The sequence below is a fragment of the Mustela erminea genome, chromosome 4 (genome assembly GCF_009829155.1).
Source record: "Mustela erminea isolate mMusErm1 chromosome 4, mMusErm1.Pri, whole genome shotgun sequence".
Classification (NCBI taxonomy): Eukaryota; Metazoa; Chordata; class Mammalia; order Carnivora; family Mustelidae; genus Mustela; species Mustela erminea.
This window is the reverse complement of record NC_045617.1, coordinates 65,407,938-65,427,166: the sequence shown is the minus strand read 5'-3', so window position 1 is coordinate 65,427,166 and position 19,229 is coordinate 65,407,938. Positions and strand designations below refer to the sequence as shown.

Genomic DNA, 19,229 nt, shown 5'->3' with positions numbered 1-19,229 from the left:
TTTCATAATCATGCATTCTATTGTCTTTTATTCTGTGCCAGTGTCCAGGCTCGCTCAGTTTCCTTCCACTTTCCCAGAGCTCAGCTCCAAATATGGTTTCACCAGCAAACTTCCCAAGTATCCTTTTATCCCGTCTCCAGGATGATTATTAATGAAGATGTAAAATCAGGCTGACATGAGTAACTATGCTTGAGGCAATCCTCCAGACTCTTCTGTTCCACTCAACAGGGATATGGTGTCATTTATCATTAGGTCTCGTCCAGTGTTCTGACCCCTCGGAAAACTTACTTGCCTCCACATCTACAAGAATTAGTCTAGCAAGTGAACACTCGCGAGTGACTGAATGAAATATCACGGCAGCATGGAACATCCCTTAAGTCACGCTGACCTATCGCTCTCTGCTCTCATAAATCTTTGCAATCAAAACAAATTAGTCTGACCTTTTATTTCGAACAAACATTCTCTTTTGTTGTGTGTGGCTCATGCCCAAAAGGAGATAATGGACCAGTTGATAAAAGTCACCAAATCTCATCACCAGTTCAAACACGGTCAGGTGGTGAATAAAGAATAATAATTCCTTGGTGAGGGAAGAAAGGAAGGGCAGCAGAGCAGTCTATCCCAGATGCTGCCTCATGAAACTCATTTCTTAAAGTCCTGGAAGGACTGGTTTGAGACCCAAGAACAGTGGAGGTTTTCTTGAATTTGCTTTATCTTAATGGACCCTAGGATTCTCTGTTGGGATTGGCTGAAGAAGCTGAGCATTGCGTGGTGGGTGGCTAAGTTAGGGCAGTGGGCAGGGCACAATGGTGGGATAGTTCCCAGTCACTCTCTGGGCTCCATTTAGTCTCCATATTATTTTCCTTGCTTCCTCCCTCTCGTTTTTTGTTTTAATTGTGGGAAAACAAATATAATGTAAAGTTCACCCTCTTAAAATTCACCTTTTTAAAGATTTTATTTATTTGACAGAGATCACAAGTAGGCAGAGAGTTGGGGGTGGGGGGGCGGAAGCAGGCACCCTGCTGAGCAGAGGGCCCGATTCGGGGCTCCATCCCAGGACCCTGAGATCATGACCTGAGCCGAAGGCAGAGGCTTTAACCCACTGGGCCACCCAGGGACCCCCTTCTTAACCATTTTAAAGTGTACAATTCAATGGTATTAAGTACATCACCACCATCCATCTTTTGAACTCTTTTCCTCTTGCAAAACTGAAGCTCTGTACTCATTACATAATCACTCCCTATTCCCGCCTGGCCCCTGGCAACCACTCTTCTGTCTGTATGAATTTGACTACTCTAAGTACCTCATATATGCCGTCATGCAATACCTTATTTTTAACAAATGCTATCTTCCTGTGTTTTGTGTAAGTTTATAGCCCCATCTGAAACAAAATGGAGAATGAATAAATAAATCAGAAAAAAAATAATAAAAGCAAAAATATTTCCTGGGGACTAGAGGGGTTCAATTCTATATGCATCGAGTCAATGGCGAGGTCATAATGCTTGCTAATTCACATAAAACACAATGGATTTTAAGAAATAATTGCTATTTAAACAGTTAGCTAATGTGCACACAAGCAGCATATTTAAGATATCAGTAAGGTCAAAGGAGAGATGGAACATAGCCGAGGTTCCCACGAGGGAAGGAACGTCAAGATCATTGAACAAGGAAGCAACCGTGGATTGAAACTCGTCCCTAAAAGGCTCAGTGCAAATCTACTGACCACGACGGTTATTGATAAAGCTGCTTCCATAGCATAGTGGTTCTCAAACTTTAGTCAACATAAAAATTACTCACCACAAACCTACCAAATCAAAACTATCTTGACTGGGACTCAGGAATCTGAATATGTCCCCAGCCACCTGGCTGAACCAGACACAGAATATTCTCAGTGGTTAGTGCCATGGATCAGAGCTTGTGGGGCCTGCTTCTGTTCAGCTGAGTAGTAAAATCTTGAATTATATTACGCGCAGGGACTTGCGGTATCTATTATTACCTATTTTTACCTGTTTTGCTTGTTTTCTTCTACATTGAGTGCTGCCTGACTGAGCTATCAATAATGGGGGCAGGGGCAAGAGAGAATAACCCACCAGGGGAGACACAGCAAGGGACTAGCCCAGCCACTGTCCCGCCACTGTCCCACCGTCATTATAAGCCTGCGGTGGTTCTATTTTCTGTTTCTTCTCTCGCCTGCCGCTTTGTCACCAGGAATAGATCGGCTAGAGGGCAAACACTGGCCTCAGGGAAACGGTGTGCGGTGTGAAAGATCAGAATCTGACTTCTCTCTCATTTATGACTTTGATTTTCTTTCTTTCTAGAATATGTCTGTGCTGGAGAATCACCACTGGCGATCTACAATCGGCATGCTTCGAGAATCGAGGCTTCTTGCTCACTTGCCAGAGGAAATGACGTAAGTGGTGTAGAGATGAAATGTACTGATGTCCACACCTCAGAGATAAGCCGCTTTCTCTAGGCCACGCTTGAGACCCCAGGGTTAAAGGCACAGAGACAGCCGGCTGTGCTTCCTGCCTGCGCTTGGTGGTTGCCCCAAGGAGATTTGGCGTCAGTTACAGCAACCCAGAACCCGAATCTCTCCATGAGCTTTGAAAGGCCCTTGGATGGTCTCTGACCTAACATCAGGAAGAAGGATAATAAACAGCTCTCAGCTTTCACACTCTTCAGCATCAATGCTCGGCTTTGTCACATTCCTGTCTTTTATGTTAGCAACAGTGTCCTCCCACGAAGATCCAAATAATAAATATTTATCAAGAGGGAATATAGGAGATCTCCAGCTAGATTTAAGACTAGTTCAATAAAGTTTGTTTTTTAATGGCCGGTCTTAGCAAACACAGAAATCAGAAATTCTTTCCTGGGATGTATTTTGTTGAAGTAACTGAATTGGCCCCAGCTATTTTGGGGGCCATTAATTTACCTATGTCTCTTGCATTTTAAACAGAAGGGGAAATACTAGTTTCCTGGCCCACTGTTTGTCCATCCAGGTATTCAGGCCAAATCCTAAATCCAAGGCCAGTACCTCATTTTCCACATGGTTCTGAGTTAACTCCTGGAACATCATCCAAGGCCACCACTAATTCTGACCTGTTAACTTAAATGTGCAGAACCCAGGACAGCTAGAGGAGAGTAGATGAACAGATCCATGCACCCATCTTTCTGAGGAGGCCTAACTTAAAGTCAAGCACCGAGCTGCCCCTCTGCAGAACAGGCAGTGTGCTCTGGGCTCCTACATGTATTCCTGGCCTTGTGACACTATCTTGCTGTTTCCTAGCATCCAGAGGAATGTGGCATTTGCAGGAAGAATTTCAGTTCCGATCGCTTTTTACCTCCTGGAATGAAATAAAACCGATTATCATGCAGGGATTTAAAACCTGTGCCTTTTGCTAGAACATTTGCAAAGATCCAAAGAACTAAAAACTCGAATAAGAAATCAAGTAAGAAGGAGAAGAAAAGAGGAGGGATGTGTCAGGGACAGCTAAAGGAAGACGAGAAGGGAGAGAGCGAGAGAGAACAGACGGGAAAGAGCAAACAAAACTAAAGGAGGAGAGGAGGGAAAGACTCGGGGCCAGACTGTCTCCGCCCTAATCCTGCCGGCTGCTCAGGTACACTCCTTTCCTGAGATACGTCTACTCATCCCTATGGATTCCAGATAAAAATGCCATGTTTGTTTTGTCTCTGTGGGATGCCGCATTATAGATTGCTGTTGTAGGAAGACTAAATGTTATACCATAGTAAGAAAAGGGGCTTGGGGACAGGTGCAAGGGTCAGACCACATATGCTATTGCTTGTACGTTCCTGCTCTCCGCCTGGCTGGGGATGACAGATACTTACTTCATACCTAAGCATTCAACTCTGTGTGCTCTAAGCACCCTATAAAATAAAGGGATATAAAGTATGACACCGTAAACCTAAAACATGGAGGGGTGGGGGGAAGCGGAGGAGTACAGAATAGTTTCAAACGTAAGCGATCATCGGCTTCATAAAGACTGCTATACACAGATGTTAGAGACAAACCTAAATATACTGAATTTTTGAAGATGAATTTTAAAAAACAGTTATGGATCTTTTCTTCTGTTGATTTCCTTCTATGTGTGAGCTAATGCTCTGATTTGCTTGTTTTTCCAAAATATCTCATTTTCCCTCTACCGTTTGTCAACTACTATATCGCTTGCCTACTGATTTTTTAATGGTGTCTTAATTACCCATGATTCTTTTTTTAAGTCCCAGTATCTTTCCTAGCCTCTTTTGTTCCATTGGTGTATCTCTCATACCATCAGATCAGTCACTATTATTGTCTTCTTTATTATTACTCTCCTCATGCCCTTTCTCTCTCCATGCAAAGCTGAATGTCTGAGTTGGTTTCCACTCTTTAAAAGCACAACCCAAACTCCTGCAATGCTATCCAGTTTTTTATGTCCCACATAAAGCACGCATTTCTAACCAATTTTCCGTCTTTAGACCCATGGTTACCATGGGCATGTATAAACTACTATCGCTATTCACTGTGCAGTTACTAGCACCTCCGGCCCAAAGACAGAAGTGACCGGGGGTCAGAGAGTCCCCCTGGGCTCAGAGGGACTGGACTCTGGGTAACGAACAGAATCAAAGGCACCAATGAGAGTCCAAGCCACCTGCTGGGGGCAGAACCGATCACCCTCCTCCAAAGGATTTGCTGTGTGTGTGTGTTTTCTCTTTCCCTTTCGCGGATGCAGACAGGATATTGAACAGCAGCTGGGCTCCTTGATCTTGGCCACAGACATCAACAGGCAAAATGAATTTCTGACCAGACTGAAAACTCACCTCCACAATAAAGACTTAAGACTGGAGGATGTACACGACAGACACTTTATGCTTCAGGTAAGCAACAGCCACCACGAAGTAAGCCACTGCCTTCCTTGCGGGTAAAAATGCTTCACAATGTGATCAATCACTTTAGCACCTGTGAGAAGGCATGTCCCCCATGGGATCAGTTAGAGCGGTGACCGACTTTATGAAAAGCTCTGAGACCCATGAAATTTTTAAGTGTTTTCCAAGTAAGCAAAATCTGGGTTTCATGTCATCAAGTTGATAAGCCCTCACTTTTCCTTACCCCGTAGTGTCCACAAAGTAGCCCTGTGGGGCAACCATACATGGTAAGAAGCTACCACGTTTTGTGGCTTTGTGTAAAAGTGGCCCCTGTGATAGCTGTGCAACTTAGAAACACTGTTTCTATAACACAAGACCAGGTTATATTATCTGTAGTATGAACAAAATTGAAACCCAAGTAACCTTCCTTCATGTAAAACCCGTTTCATCAAACCCTGCTGTACTTCCTTTTATTCCTAAATTCATAGGCTCACAAACTAGTCTTAAGTGAATGAACTGAATTGTGTCAGGGCGACCCTTTCTGCTTCCTTTCACGGCAAGGAGCCATTTGGAACATGAGAACGAGAGGACGGGTGGACCCCATGAGGGCAGGTCTGAGCTAGTATCCAAACCAGAGCCTTTTCCTGTATTTTCTCTTGTCTTGCTTCCTTCCTTTTGGCACAAAAGGCTGAACGGATGGACCCTGGATTCATCTAGATAGACCAGCTTTACCCAGGGAAATGCAGCTGCACAGAGCAGACTGAACTGGGCAGTGGTTTTGTTCCATGCTTTCCTGCTGCTCTCTGTGGCTGTCCCGAGGGCTCCATCCTTCCTAGGAAATGCCTTCCTCCCAGCTGTAGAACTAGGTTTCCTTCCTTCTTTTCTTTCCAAACCCATCTTCTAGTCCCTGAGTGCCACAAAGATCAAGGTATCAGGTGTTCAAGACTCCCAGCCAAGTTGGGAGTAGCTGAAAGAATTGGCTGGCACACTTGCATTTCAAAAGCAAGGCTTGCTGCGGCCAATGAATTCCCAAAGGGCAGATCCTGGAGGACACTTCTGCCCCTCACCAGCTCCAACATGGCCTGGCATCCCCGACAACGGGGAAATAAGGAAACAATCAAATTTGTAACTTTAATATGATCAGGGCATTCCCACATGCCAGCATTGCCAGCGATTCTGTGATGCCAAGGAACTGGGTCAAAACAAACAGACTTTGCTGGTGGCCAGAACACGCTAGCGGGGGCCCAACTTAGCAGTCGGTGGTTAAGGGAGAGAATGGACTTTCCTGAGAATTCAAGGTAACCCTCTTAGAGTCAGCATCATTGACTAGAGCTGGCATCCCAGATCCAGACCAACGTGAGGTAAGCTTTGGATTAGCTTGGACTGGGGCGCCTGGGTGGCTCAGCAGGTTAAAGCCTCTGCCTTTGGCTCAGGTCATGATCCCAGAGTACTGGGATCAAGCCCTACGTCAGGGCTCTCTGCTCATCAGGGAGCCTACTTCCTCCTCTCTCTCTCTGCCTGCCTTTCCGCCTACTTGTGACCTCTGTCTGTCAAATAAATAAATAAAATCTTAAAAAAAAAAAAAAAATTTAAAAAAAAAAAAAAAGAATTAGCTTGAGACACAACACGCTCCAAGGTTTGATAGACCTTAGCTCCCTGGCTGGATAAGCAAGTCGGGGCTCGCTTGTTATCCACAGACACAGGCACGAGAGCCCACACAGAAGTGAAGTGATCCACGGTGTCTGTCAGTGTGGCCACTGTGAGGATGAGGGCCAAATGATCTCACCGGAGCCTGGCTGGGGCCCCTGCGGCTTCCCCACTCACGAGGGGTGGGGCAATGGAACGAGCCAGGCCACCCGCTTTCCTTGGCCTGCCCACCCCAGGCCTCCTCCAGGAAGCTCTTGTCCTTGGACCGTGGCTCTTCTCTCCTTCTCAAAGTTATAAAGTGGGGATTCTGAATGAAGGTTTTGTGTGGTGGTGAATACCTGCTGTTTCCTGAAGAAGCACTCTGTAAATACAGGCTGGGGACCATGAGGCCCCCTGGCCGGTGGGACAGCCCCTCGGGCTTAGGGCGCGTCGGCTGCAGAAAGATCAGCCTCTAACCTTCTCTCCCGCCCTGTTGTCTCTCAGATTGCCTTGAAGTGTGCTGACATTTGCAATCCTTGTAGAATCTGGGAGATGAGCAAGCAATGGAGTGAAAGGGTCTGTGAAGAATTCTACAGGCAAGGTTAGTAGTGATCCCACAGCTGAGTTTTTCACGGTCCCTGTTCCTGTTGGGCATTTAGCCTCATCAAGCAAGAAATGGCTAATCTATCATGACATTTGTTCTTTCATCAACTCTTATTATCCTAGCCTTTCTCTTTGACTCTCCTGCGAACCATTCAGCCCTTTTTTGGAAATAATTTAAACATAAATAACACTGTCTTACTGGGAAAACAGGTAGTAAAGAGGGGTAATAAAAATGAGCAGAAGTGGGAAATAAATGTGTGTGTGTATTTATATGTATGTATATGTAATCTTTTTAATGGCTTTCCTCTGTGGATATAAGAATGTGAGGGACAGATTGATTTTTGCTCTGACCTTCATTGTAATGAGCTTAGCACAACCTAAAGGCTAAATGCCATTTGGGGTCAATGTTTTCCATTTGGATGGGACTTGGATTCCTGTTTTCCTTCCCCCGGCTTTCTTAAATAGAGTTAATAATGAAACAGAGCACAGCTGACCAAAAACTGAGCTCATCCTCTCAAACATACTCAGTGAGAAAAGAAATGGCCCCAAGTTCGGTATAATTTTTGAGAGATTAATCTCATTCAGAAATAAGGCTATGAATGAGCGAACAGGATCTTGACGCTGGGTGGGATATCGGCCTTTAAACACAGCCTTGTTTCTTCAGGCCTGGTTTCCGTGCTCAGGATGTTTGTTCAGGCACAACAGTGCCCTGATGTTAGAGACAGGATCAGGTTTGAGAGGCTGAGAACAAATAAAGCCTGAAGTGTCCCACATACCAGCTCCGTGGGGAGGTCAAGCAGCAACAGTGAGCCTTTTGGAGAAGCTTTCATCGAAAGATGTGTCAGTGACATCGAGATGGTCCCAAAGACAGAAGACAAAGCAGATGGGACAGGGTTCACATGGGGCCAGAAGTCTCTGCTCACCATCTCTTTGGCTCAGAGGAAAAGCGCTCATGGAGTGCCCACAACTCTGTGTGACTTCACTTCAGTTGAGTGTGAGTGGCTAGAAGTCAAAAAATCAGTTCTTATGGCCTATGATATAAAATCTCCGCTGAGAGAAAACAAAAGGAAATATGACGAAATTGGAACAGGAGACTTAGATAAGACAAGTATCTTCTTTACTCTGTGATATAGAAAATACTGAAACATGAGAGACGGACTAAGATCCTCATGCTTGGAAATCAAATGATGGGGCAGAAAAGAGATTCTATTCTGTCCCTCTTGGTTTTGACTCAGTCGTGTGCTCCAGATGGCACTGATTGCCATTTAACCCCTTCCTTTGCTTATTTTACCTCTTATTTGAATGATGAGCAAGCGACTTGAGGCAGGGGGCCATGTCACTTGGGCAGATAGTAAGGCCCATGGAGCTGGGGAGTTAGCATTATTAACTACATGTAGTAAATGGGACCAACCAAGGAAAAGAATCCGTAAGATCTCTTTACCAAAACCCACTGTTGTCCTTAACAATATATGCACATGCAATGTTACAAGATAGAACAATCTAGAACATGTGTAACCCTGACCACAAAAGGTGAGCTTCCATTCACTTTGCTATGGCGTGTCTCCTGGAAGGATTTGGGTTTCCACAGACAGCTCATAGTCTTAGCCCAAGTATCTTTAATGGTTCATGATGCTGAGCAAAGAAAAGCCTCTAAAATCAAGGTTGAGAACTTAGCAGGGAAAGAAGATGACATCCCATGAATTAGGAAAATAGCATTAAATTCTGAGAACAGAAATTAAGATTCTGAACATCATTCAACTCCTTCCTCTCCATGTTTTAGGGAAGTAGAATCTCTGTCCTGTTGTAACCACCGGCTGATGTCATCTCCATCAACCAAGATTCCCAAAAGTTTTTATTGAACATCTGCTTCCAGCCTTGTTAAACCCTAGCACAACTATTAACTCCTCTATGTACAAAGCCCCCCAAAGGGGTCGTGAAGGATACAAAGAAGTAGAGTTAAAGATTCAGAACCTCAAGATAGTATAAAGTGTAGGCAGTAGTAGTAGGCAGTAAATTTCCTGGAGTAGCCAAATGATACAACTTTCCTCTCTGTTCTCTATACTGATTAACAAAGAGTCTGAAATGTACAGTGCTTTAGAATTCTGTGCTGAATGAATAAATGATCTAACTGGATGGCATCTCATGGTAGAGGTCACAGGAGAAGACTGGTGCTGAGGACAAAGAATCTGAATTGGATGTGTTGGAGGATGTGTAGTTAGTGTCCTGCATTTTCCAGTAGGAGAACCATGAAGCATATGTGACTAGTTAAATTTAAAATAATTAAATTTACATGTTAGTTCCTTGGTTTCATTGATCATGCTGCAAAAAGCCACTACAGTGGGCAGTGCAGAGGACATTTCCGTCATTGCAGAAAGTCTGTTGGATGCTGCGGCTCTGGCTAGGCAGGTGTAGACATGGACAAATGCACTGAAACGGGGACCTGCTTCATATAGCAATCTGGACTCGTAGAAAGCAAGAATATGGGGACTTGGGGATTTGTACGCCAACCAGGCTCAAGTAGAGAACATGACAATGAGAGTCATCTTAGAAAGTGCAATGGAGGCAACTTATGTAATTGAAGTAGAAGAAATATTGAAGGAAGAAAACCAACCAAGAAGCAAACACTAAAAGTGAGTTATTAGTAAGCCAGAATAGAGTCAGGCAGAGTGTGAATAGGGGAAAAAAAGATATTCTGAGAGAGGAATAAATAGGATTTGATGCCTCAATATGGAGGGTGAAGGGAAGGGAGAAATCAAAGACAATTCTTCCAAAGTGTCAAGCTGACTGAAAAATCATGATGAATAGAATTATGGAGGTAAGGAGTAGAAGTCATTTTAATATTAAATGATATCATGCCCTGTCCTCAGAAAGCTATTATCATCTGGCTTCCCCAGATTCCTCAAGTTAATCCAGACTGATTTCCTTACCTCGGTCTTGAGAATAGCCAGGGCCCAAGGAACCACAGGACTCATGGTTACAAGGCTTAAAACAAATGACAGAGGTGTGGCATCTCTGAGACCCTAGCTCAGCTGTTAAGTGCAAATACTTTGGAGCTGGACTTTTAGGTTGGAACTAGAGTCCCCCATTTATTAGTAGTGTGGCAACTTGAGTCAAAATACTTCCCTTCCTCTCAGTTTCTTCATCTATAAAATGGGTACTATAATGAAGTTGTTAAGAGGATGAAATTAATTGACATATGTAAAATGTTTAGAATAGTGCCTGACACACATGAAGCATGATATTAATGTTGTATTTAGATCTCCTCTGTGAACGCAGTTAATGTTTCTAAGGAACAGCTTCTCTACTGATTAACCAGACTCTTTTTCCCAGTGCAAAGTTGACCCATAATCTTTCACCCCCCAAAAGATTGATAAAGTATTCTGATGAATCTTTAGATGGTACACTTGGCCTTTGGCCTTCTAGCTGACAAAGGCCTTAAAAAAATATTTTTCTGACTTATACTTTTTTTTAAACTTTAGTTACACTAGGTGACACTAAGTCGGATTAAAGGTGACAGATAACCTTTGTTTCTGCTCAATATTGTAGCTACAGACAGAGATGTTCCTCGAGTGAGATTTTCTAGTCCCTCACTCCCATTTCCTGCCTATTCACTATTCCTGGTTCAGAGGAAATCAGACTAGGCTCAGGCAGGGTGAAAGGCAGGGGGAGCACAAAATCGATTCACTTTAACTGTAACTTAAAACCAGAACTTCCATTTCATGTAGGAAATTGCTCATTACTTGTATCCTTGTTTTTACAGATCTTGGTGAAAGGTTTATTCTAGCCCCAGAGCATACTCATTTACAACAAGCCTATTGTAAATGGTCATTGACACTCTGATATCTTAAAATTTTCACAGAAGCTACCAGAGCAAGTGGGTGCTAGATAGTTCCTAATGGTAATAGGCAGCAAACGGTAATTCCCACAATAACTTCTTTGAACTAGATCACTAAAGCTAACAACACACATTTTTACATATTCTAGATTACCAGTATTTCTTCTTCTTTCTTCTTAGGTGACCTTGAACAGAAATTTGAGCTGGAAATCAGTCCGCTTTGTAATCAACAGAAAGATTCAATCCCTAGTATACAAATTGGTGAGTTTAATTCAGTTTTAATTTTTTTTTCAGTTTTAATTTTAAATAAGTACTTTTGGCAGCTCTGCTAGAGTCACGAAGAAAAAACATCTACACACAGCCTTTGAAAGATCCAAACTTGAGGTTTAATGAATGGCTAAGTCCAAATAAACAGTCTAACCATGACTGATCTACTGGGTAATTACCAACTAAAAAACTAAGAAAAATGGAGTAAATTCTTTGTTACAGACCCTTAACTAGCCTGTATTAACTTTGTAGTTCAGAATCAAATCAAAACCAAACTGAGTAGAAGGAAAGTCTTAAGAACCAACTATTTGCTGCTGAGATACAGATTAGTTCACACTGTTTAGGACTTGAAGAGTGGGAAGTCGGCAGAATGAACCTTGAGGACCCTTCCAGTCTGCCCCAGTACCTTTCATCCCCAACACGATCCGAAGGCGCGTGCTCGGCAAACCATGTTATTGCTTCTAGCTCTGGGTCCCCTACTTCTCTACTTTGCACTTCAAAACTTATTTTCAGTCTTATTCTCAAGTATTGATTGCAGTAAACTGTTCAACTGTGATGCTAATGCACCTAACATAATAATTACTTTATATTACATAAAACTATGAAACAAATCAAATGGTGGAAATTTCAGGCACATAGGAAATATTTTTGATCCAGTATGAATTTCCATCAGTTCTTAAAATACTTTTCCAATTTCATCTATACTTAAAGCAAGTCCTCATATCCTTGCAGTTCCTTCCAATTAAAGCCAAACTCAGAACTTGAACTCCTTTAGTCATAAACTAGAGCCTTGACATGTACCCACAGACGTCAGAGAGCTTAATGCCTTCACAGGGCTGCAGCCCTCTGCAAGGATCAAGGCTTAAAGCCTCTCTTGGGAGGGAACGGGGCATCGGAAAAAATTAAACTGAAAATTAAGAAAACCAGAGCAAGTTAGCCAAATAATAATATGCTTATAGTCACTATGAGTCAAATCTCATCCACAAAAGAGTCATAAAGTCATCCTCTGGGAATAGGAACAAAATTAACCTAGTTACAAAGATCTGAATGACGGATGTAAATATTAAAATAGGTATGTTGAAATTATGGGATTATTGGTGATCCATTTTTTTTCCAAATTGCCCTTAGTATTGTTGTGTTGTTTTTAAAATTAAACTGATTCTTCCACCCAAAAGAGGAAAACGTGGGAGTGTTATAAAACAAAAAGAAAATGAAAAACAAACAAACAAAAACAAACAAATAAAAAAACCCACAAACCAGGAAGAATTCAGGGTGATGACATAGCTACAGAATCCCTGGGGGGCAGTGCACAGAAGGGAGCAACATCAACAGAAATTCAGCCTTGGTCTTCCTGGAGCCAGTCTCCACTCCAGGTTCCCTTAGTTATGGAGGTTCTGCAGATGCGATTTAAAAGGAATAGACCCTGACCAAAATCCCAACCCTGTGCACCCCCCCCAATTGTTAAGGCTCTGGCTAGAAAGAAATTTACCAGGCTCTGCTAAAGACATTTTGTGAAATGTCTTTGCAAATCCAGGTTGTATGAATTGTTAAGCACACAACCTGGATTTGCAAGACAGACCTGATTTTAGAGATTCTACCCTGTTGTTGTCATGAGAACACACTTATTTTGTCAGATCATATGTCCTGGTTTTCAGCATAGGAAAATGTGGTTACCATAGATACCTGTTTTTAAAATGGGGTGGGGATTGAGTGACTAGGAAAGGCTCGGTGAGGCTGCAGAAGCACACCAATAAAGAGAAAGAGAAAGAAAAGGTGATGATAAAACAACCTTTCGTACATAAATCTTTCTTGATCTCTGTTCCCCATTCCCGGGCTCTGTAGGGTCAGGGTTGGGAGGTGTGTGTATGAAGGCATAGATCAAGCTAAACTGCAAAAATCTGGAGATAAAGTCTGATTGATGGGAGCTGCAGGTTTCATGCTCCCAAACGAGGATTTTGCCAGTGGGTCCTAAGTAAGGCAGCTATGTCCTCTGCCCTGATTCCCCCGGGACTGTAACTGTCCCCTTTTTTTTCTGTCCCAATCCACAGTGAGAATTTCCCCACGTGCCATCTCAGGTTTGGATCTGATTTTCTGTTTAAGTCATTCATATTCGCCCAAGTGGAAGTGGGATTTAAAATCCCTTTCCCTCTCTCCACTGAATTCTGCATTTTAGAAAGAAGATATTAGATCAAATGAATCTCTAATTGGTGAAAGCTATCGAAGGAGGAAGAGAAAGAGGCTTGCCTTTATTCCCTGTTTGCTCTGAGGCCACCATGCCTCCCTCTCCCCCTCCCAGCCTTCTAGGAGGACACAATCCAGGCAGGCAGTCCCTCGCTTAGACGAGAGAGCTTGGCATAATGCACTGGGAAGGGATGGAACAGTTTCCCAAATGTGATCGTGCGGAAGTCACTTTCACTTGAAAAAGTACCTCCTGGTGTCTACTCGGACTTCAAAATTGGCTTGCCTAATCTACTATGAGCGCTCTTTATATCGGGCAAGTAGATATATGGGGGATAATTCCCCAAGAACACCAGGAAGAAAATGAGTTGATTTTCAAGTACCAGATTTTTCAATGTTGGATTTGTAGCTTTTTGATATGAAGGTATACCTGATAAATATTTACACTTTAAACCTGAGAATAATATCATTTTGTGAGGCATCTTTCTAATATCAAATCTCTCATACGGTGAAGGATATTAGAAATTAGATATGGAGGTTATGAAGGAAGTGAAGAAAATTCAGGAATAGTAAACAAGAAAATTCAAGGGAATCCTTACTTGTGACTCCCTATATAACCTTATCACTGGCTTAAATTTCCTCCTCAGTCAGGTTTGGGTGATCTAAAATGATCTCATACTACTTAAATCATATTTCACATACAATGAGATAATGCAGAAATGTGAAATAACACTTTGCATGCCTCCATTCTTTTTCCATCTCTGTAGCACCCTCAAAGGCCAAGAAGCATCTGCTGTTTGTTCAATAAAAAGATAATCAAATCAAGCCTTGTAATTCACAGCCTCATAAACATACATTGTCAGTGGAAAATTCGTTATGCTAAAAAACACTTTCTCCCCACACCTCCATTTCAGTAAAACCTAACTATGTCCAAGTTGGTGATGATTCCAGTCAGTTCAGCCTAGACTAAAAGTCGTCTTGGCTTTAATAAATCATATTTAATACGGAAAGACCCTGACATTGAAATTAAGAGAACAGACATACCGAATATCAACCATTCTTATCTGGTCATTAACGTAGGGATTTTATACAGGTAAAAATCCCTATCAAAAATGAGCGAAGCTCCGTTTAGTTGCTTAACATAACTGAGAGTAAGACAAAGCTGTAAATCAATACTCTTGAAGAAATATCCTACAGCGTGAAACACATGAATTCCCCCATGGATCTACGGCAACCATATGCCCCTTCCTGATATCATTCCCCCTTTCCTCCTCTCCCGCACCCCCTCCTCAGCTCCAACACAGACTTTTTCCTACCTTCCTGTTCCGATGTCTTTCTCCCTCCGCAAATAACAGCCAAAGGTCTGGAGGGTTTACTACGTGCCGGGAGCCTTCTGCGCATTGCACCTGTGTGAAGTCATTTCCTGGTCATAAGAAACCTATGGGTTTGGTCCTCTTCCTAGCTCCTTTTTTACAAATGAGGAAACTGAGGCTCGAGGGGTTAAGAAACAAGCCCGGGGTGACACACCAGGTGCTCCCAAACCGAAGTTTAGGGAACACATCTGCTTTTGCCTCTGGAGGGAGCCCAGCGGGGTCTGGGAGGGAGGATGCGGTGGGGTGGGTGTCGTGCCGCCTTCGCGGTGCTGAGCTTGGACTTGCCCGTTCTAGGTTTCATGAGCTACATCGTGGAGCCACTTTTTCGGGAGTGGGCCCGTTTCACGGGCCCCAGCGCCCTGTCGGAGAACATGCTACGCCACCTGTCCCACAACAAAGCCCAGTGGAAGAGCCTGCTGCCCACGCCGCACAGGAGCAGCGGCGCGGAGCACGCGGGCCAGGGGACTGACAGCGACGTGCCCACTGGGACCAAAGGCGACGCCCCGTAGTCCCAGCCAGTCCGCCCCCGCTCCGCACAGAGAGGAGAAACTCCTGGAGCAGAGGCCTCCTGAGAGGGTGGCAGCTCTTGGCCACCAGGCCAGCCACGTGCTGGGATCCGTCTTGGGCTTTTTGCAAGGCCACCCTCCTCCCACTCACCTGCCTCCTCTCCTTTTTCCAAGTGTACAGAAGCCATCCGTCACCTCAGCATTCGCTGCCGAAATAAGCAACTCCATTCAGGAACGTGGGCGCCGAGTCTCGGGGGGGAATGAGGGGGTCAGGTTCGCCCCTCCAGGAGAAGACTGGGGAGTAAGAAAGAGGTGCTCCTGCCATGTCCTCCTCGGGCCCCGGGTCACACTGTGACAGGCGACGGTGGCTGAGTCCAGAGCAGTTTTTTGTTTGTTTGGGGTTTTTTTTTTTAGCGTTTGCCATCTGACTGCTGATCTGCATGACAAAAACACCAGCATACTCGGACCTCCAAGGAGATGGGTCTTAAGTGCCAGAGCACAAACGAGAACGTGAGAGAAAGGACCTTCTATTTTAATAATAATTATTATTATAAAAATAATAATAAATCTTTTTAACTTTTATATTTTATGCACTAGACAATGGATCTAAAACTTTGGACTAGGATTACTCAATGTACCCAATCTTGAACAGGGGGTTCATTGTTTTGTTACTGACTTGATGCCACTTGGGGTCAGAGATTTGGCATCTGTTCAATTTAAAAAACCACGTTTCCTATCCGATCCGAGGGGAAGGTGCTGTACAGTTCATTCCTTTGCACCATTAGCCGATCTGTCTTTTATCTACAACTCAGATTCCATGATATGTTTATATGCACACGTGTACATTTTCTGTAAATACCAAGCGCTACTGATTCCCATGCCAAAATACATGAGTATTATGGGATTGCTACCTGTATCAATAATGGCACTGTGAACAGAATACTGTTAGTTTTCATACAAGAGAATGCGTTTGTAAATCTGGTATAGAGTTTATTAATATACTATTGTTTGCAGATAAAGGCCTTAACTTTAAACATCTTTCATCTTCTGAAAGCTGCCCGACTTAAATCCTCACAGATGTCCTTCTGAACTGCCTTCCCATGCCCATCTTTGTGCTTTCCAGCTAAGGTCACAAACCAAAACTGACTAAAGTCTTTGAGGAAATATTCTGGAAACTTCACACGCATTCCGCTTGAGACCATAGTGTTTTATCTATGGCACCAAGCATCGTTTCCTCAGATTAATGGGACCTTTCAACAAGCCTGAAGTCACTTTTCAACACAGCGATGTTGCACACTGTTTTAACAAGCCAGCTGATAAGCTCGTGTTTATGTGACTCTTGTCTTGGACCGTGGCGATGTGTCAACCTCGCAGGAGACACGGCAGGTCTCACAAACCTTCTATGACCCTGTCATCTAACCATCAGGGAACTCCCTGCTTTCCCACCACACTTTGTTTGTTATGGCTACAGTACCAAAGCACCTTTGGTTTATGGTTGGCGTGCATTTCTTTGGCGTTAACAGTAACTGGATTTTTCTTTTTCCTTAATTTCGTGTGAACAACTACTCAATTATCTAGCTGAAGTTAACATTATTGAAATCAAGAAAACATTTCAGTTTTGCAACCGAATTTACCTTCCTGGCAGGTCATCGTGATTCATTACGGTTCTAGCTAACAGAGTCACCTTGGAATCTCGTTGGTCATTTTTTTCGACAGACTCTTGGTCGGAAAATCAGTTTGTTACTGCATCCTTCTCTGGTGACTGAGCTCTGTGCATTCAACCTTTTCTTTCAAAGTTCTAGCTTAAATAATGTTACATGAAAATTGGCATGTCCCTTTCTTCTTACCTTAAATAATGTTGTAGTGGGAGAATGATAATATGATCATTTCTGCCACTATCGAGCTGTTTCACAAGCTGACAAACTGACAGCTAACTCTCGTTTCCTACTTGCAACTCTTGTGGGTTTTCTCCCCTCCTAACATACAAATGAAATGCTAGAAACTAAATGGTTTGTACTAAGTTTCTGTAGAGACACTGAGGCTTGCCGAGTGAAGGTTTAGGGGACGTTTTGGAAAGTTGGTTATATTTTCATTAAAGTAGGAGAGATTGTCAGATGGTACTAAAGAAAGTGTGAAAAACCTCACGAAATGGGTGGATGAGAAGTTGAAATTGTTGATATGGGTAAGAGAGAAGTTGTGAAATCTCAACACTAACTTTTTTTTCTCTGTAATAGCTATGAACTGACACAGGATTCTTTATTGCTTTCATCCTCTGGAGCTCTCAGCTGGGTAAGGCCTCAAAAGAGAAAATGTTGAATGTATTCCTGCTTCTGAATCTCTCTTACTTTGGTCTGATGGTGCAGAGAGAGCTTTTGAGTGGTCTGTGTTTAACGTACCTGAGATCAAATGAAGAAAAGCAATTGTCAAGGATGGTACAGTGGAGAAAAGAGAAGATGCTATTTGAGCGAATGGGACCTCTGTCTTGGGTTTAAGAAATGGACTTTGTTTAAATTATATTTATATTGTAACTTAAATAAGTAAGGTTGGAGGCATTTTTAGTAGTTCCAAGTTCATAGGACAGAAGTCTATTTTACAATTAGGTCTTGAAGAAGAGCTCACAGAGAAAACCACCGGATATCCGATTATGATGCAGCTACTAGTATAATCCAAATTTGAAGTAGAAGGAGACACGATGCATAAACTAGATGCATTTTTCTCCTTCTTTCTGGAGTCTTCTTGAGTTCCTTGCTTTCTGGCAAAAAAAGAAAAAAAAAAAAAAAAAGAAAGAGAATGTGAAAACTTTTTTTTTTTTTCCTGCCTAGTAGTGGCTCCCTTTCGATAGAGGAGTTCATTGCTAGTTAAGACACAGCTGTTGGATCAAGCATGGATTTTATCTTTATATTCTCCTCCTGGTCCATGGACCACCAATAGTTGACTTACCAAGTTTAATTCTGTCATTACTTGAGAAGAAAGGAATCAAAGGGCTATTTTTAGTAAGCAAAACAGGGTTCAGATCAATTTAAGAGAGAGAGAATATATATCACTGCCAGGTCTGATTGTCAAAGCCTGCTTTTCCTTTAACAGAACCCGTGAGTATGCAGAAACTTGTTCATGAAGCCCTAACCTACCCGAACTACTCCAGGCTGAGTAAAAATCCAGCTCTCTTTCCACCTGCTTAAGGCTTCCCACAAAGGCATTTGGAGCGTGTCCAGCGACACTGTCTTCAGATAGTGCTTCCTACAAAACACAGACTTGTTTTGTAATCTTTTCTCTTGTTGAATCAGATCTGCTCACTGATTTGAATTTGGTTATGAGCTTGTGTCTCACTGTATTTCTTATGTTCTGTTCTTTTAAGCAAACCCTTAAAATTGTGTTGTTTTGTGTATACATGTGAGATTTGGAAAACAAACAAACACCTTGTGAGTTTTGCTCAAAATGTGGCCTAAATATCCATTGGCATGTCTAGATCAACGATTGAAAATAAAGATAATTTCCTAAAAACATCAAAGCTTGAAAATAGACTGATTCTCACCAGGTAACATGTTATAAGCAAAACAATCAGATTCAACAATGAAGCCCAGCTGTTCAGGAGAGGAAACTTGCAAGGGAAAAATGCACAGATACAGACATGGTCTTCATGTGACTCATCCTACTTGGGGCTGCAGAAACAGCCCTGTCCATGAAGGCATCTCTTGCCAGTTAGTCCCAAGTTCAGGAAAGAAGGCTCTCATTCTCCCACCATGCAGTTCTACACTTCCCCTGAGTCCTGATATTTTTCTGTTTCACATTTGTCAAACTCATATATGAGTGAGAATGAGGTACAATGGATTAGGTTGTAAAGACAAAGCTGACTTCATTCAATAATTACCTGTGAAAAATATGGTTTTGCAGATTTCGGGACTAGAAACCATCAAGAACAATAGAACAGTTCAGAAAGGACTACTGAGTGTCCTAAACCCATCTGGAAATAGAGGAGAAAAAAAT

General features: G+C 42.8%; 1 protein-coding gene across 2 annotated transcripts in view; it reads left to right on the top strand.

The window, feature by feature from the left end:
- Positions 1-18,748, top strand: part of PDE7B (phosphodiesterase 7B) — a 310,619-nt gene extending 291,871 nt beyond the window's left edge. For both annotated transcript variants that reach the window (XM_032339434.1, XM_032339435.1), the window contains 5 exons: positions 2,316-2,407; positions 4,725-4,869; positions 6,988-7,084; positions 11,102-11,182; positions 15,034-18,748. In XM_032339434.1, the coding sequence (XP_032195325.1) occupies positions 2,316-2,407; positions 4,725-4,869; positions 6,988-7,084; positions 11,102-11,182; positions 15,034-15,248 (630 nt within the window). In that variant the 3' untranslated portion in view covers positions 15,249-18,748. The remainder of the gene's footprint in view (positions 1-2,315; positions 2,408-4,724; positions 4,870-6,987; positions 7,085-11,101; positions 11,183-15,033) is intronic.
- The last annotated feature ends 481 nt before the right edge of the window (positions 18,749-19,229 follow it).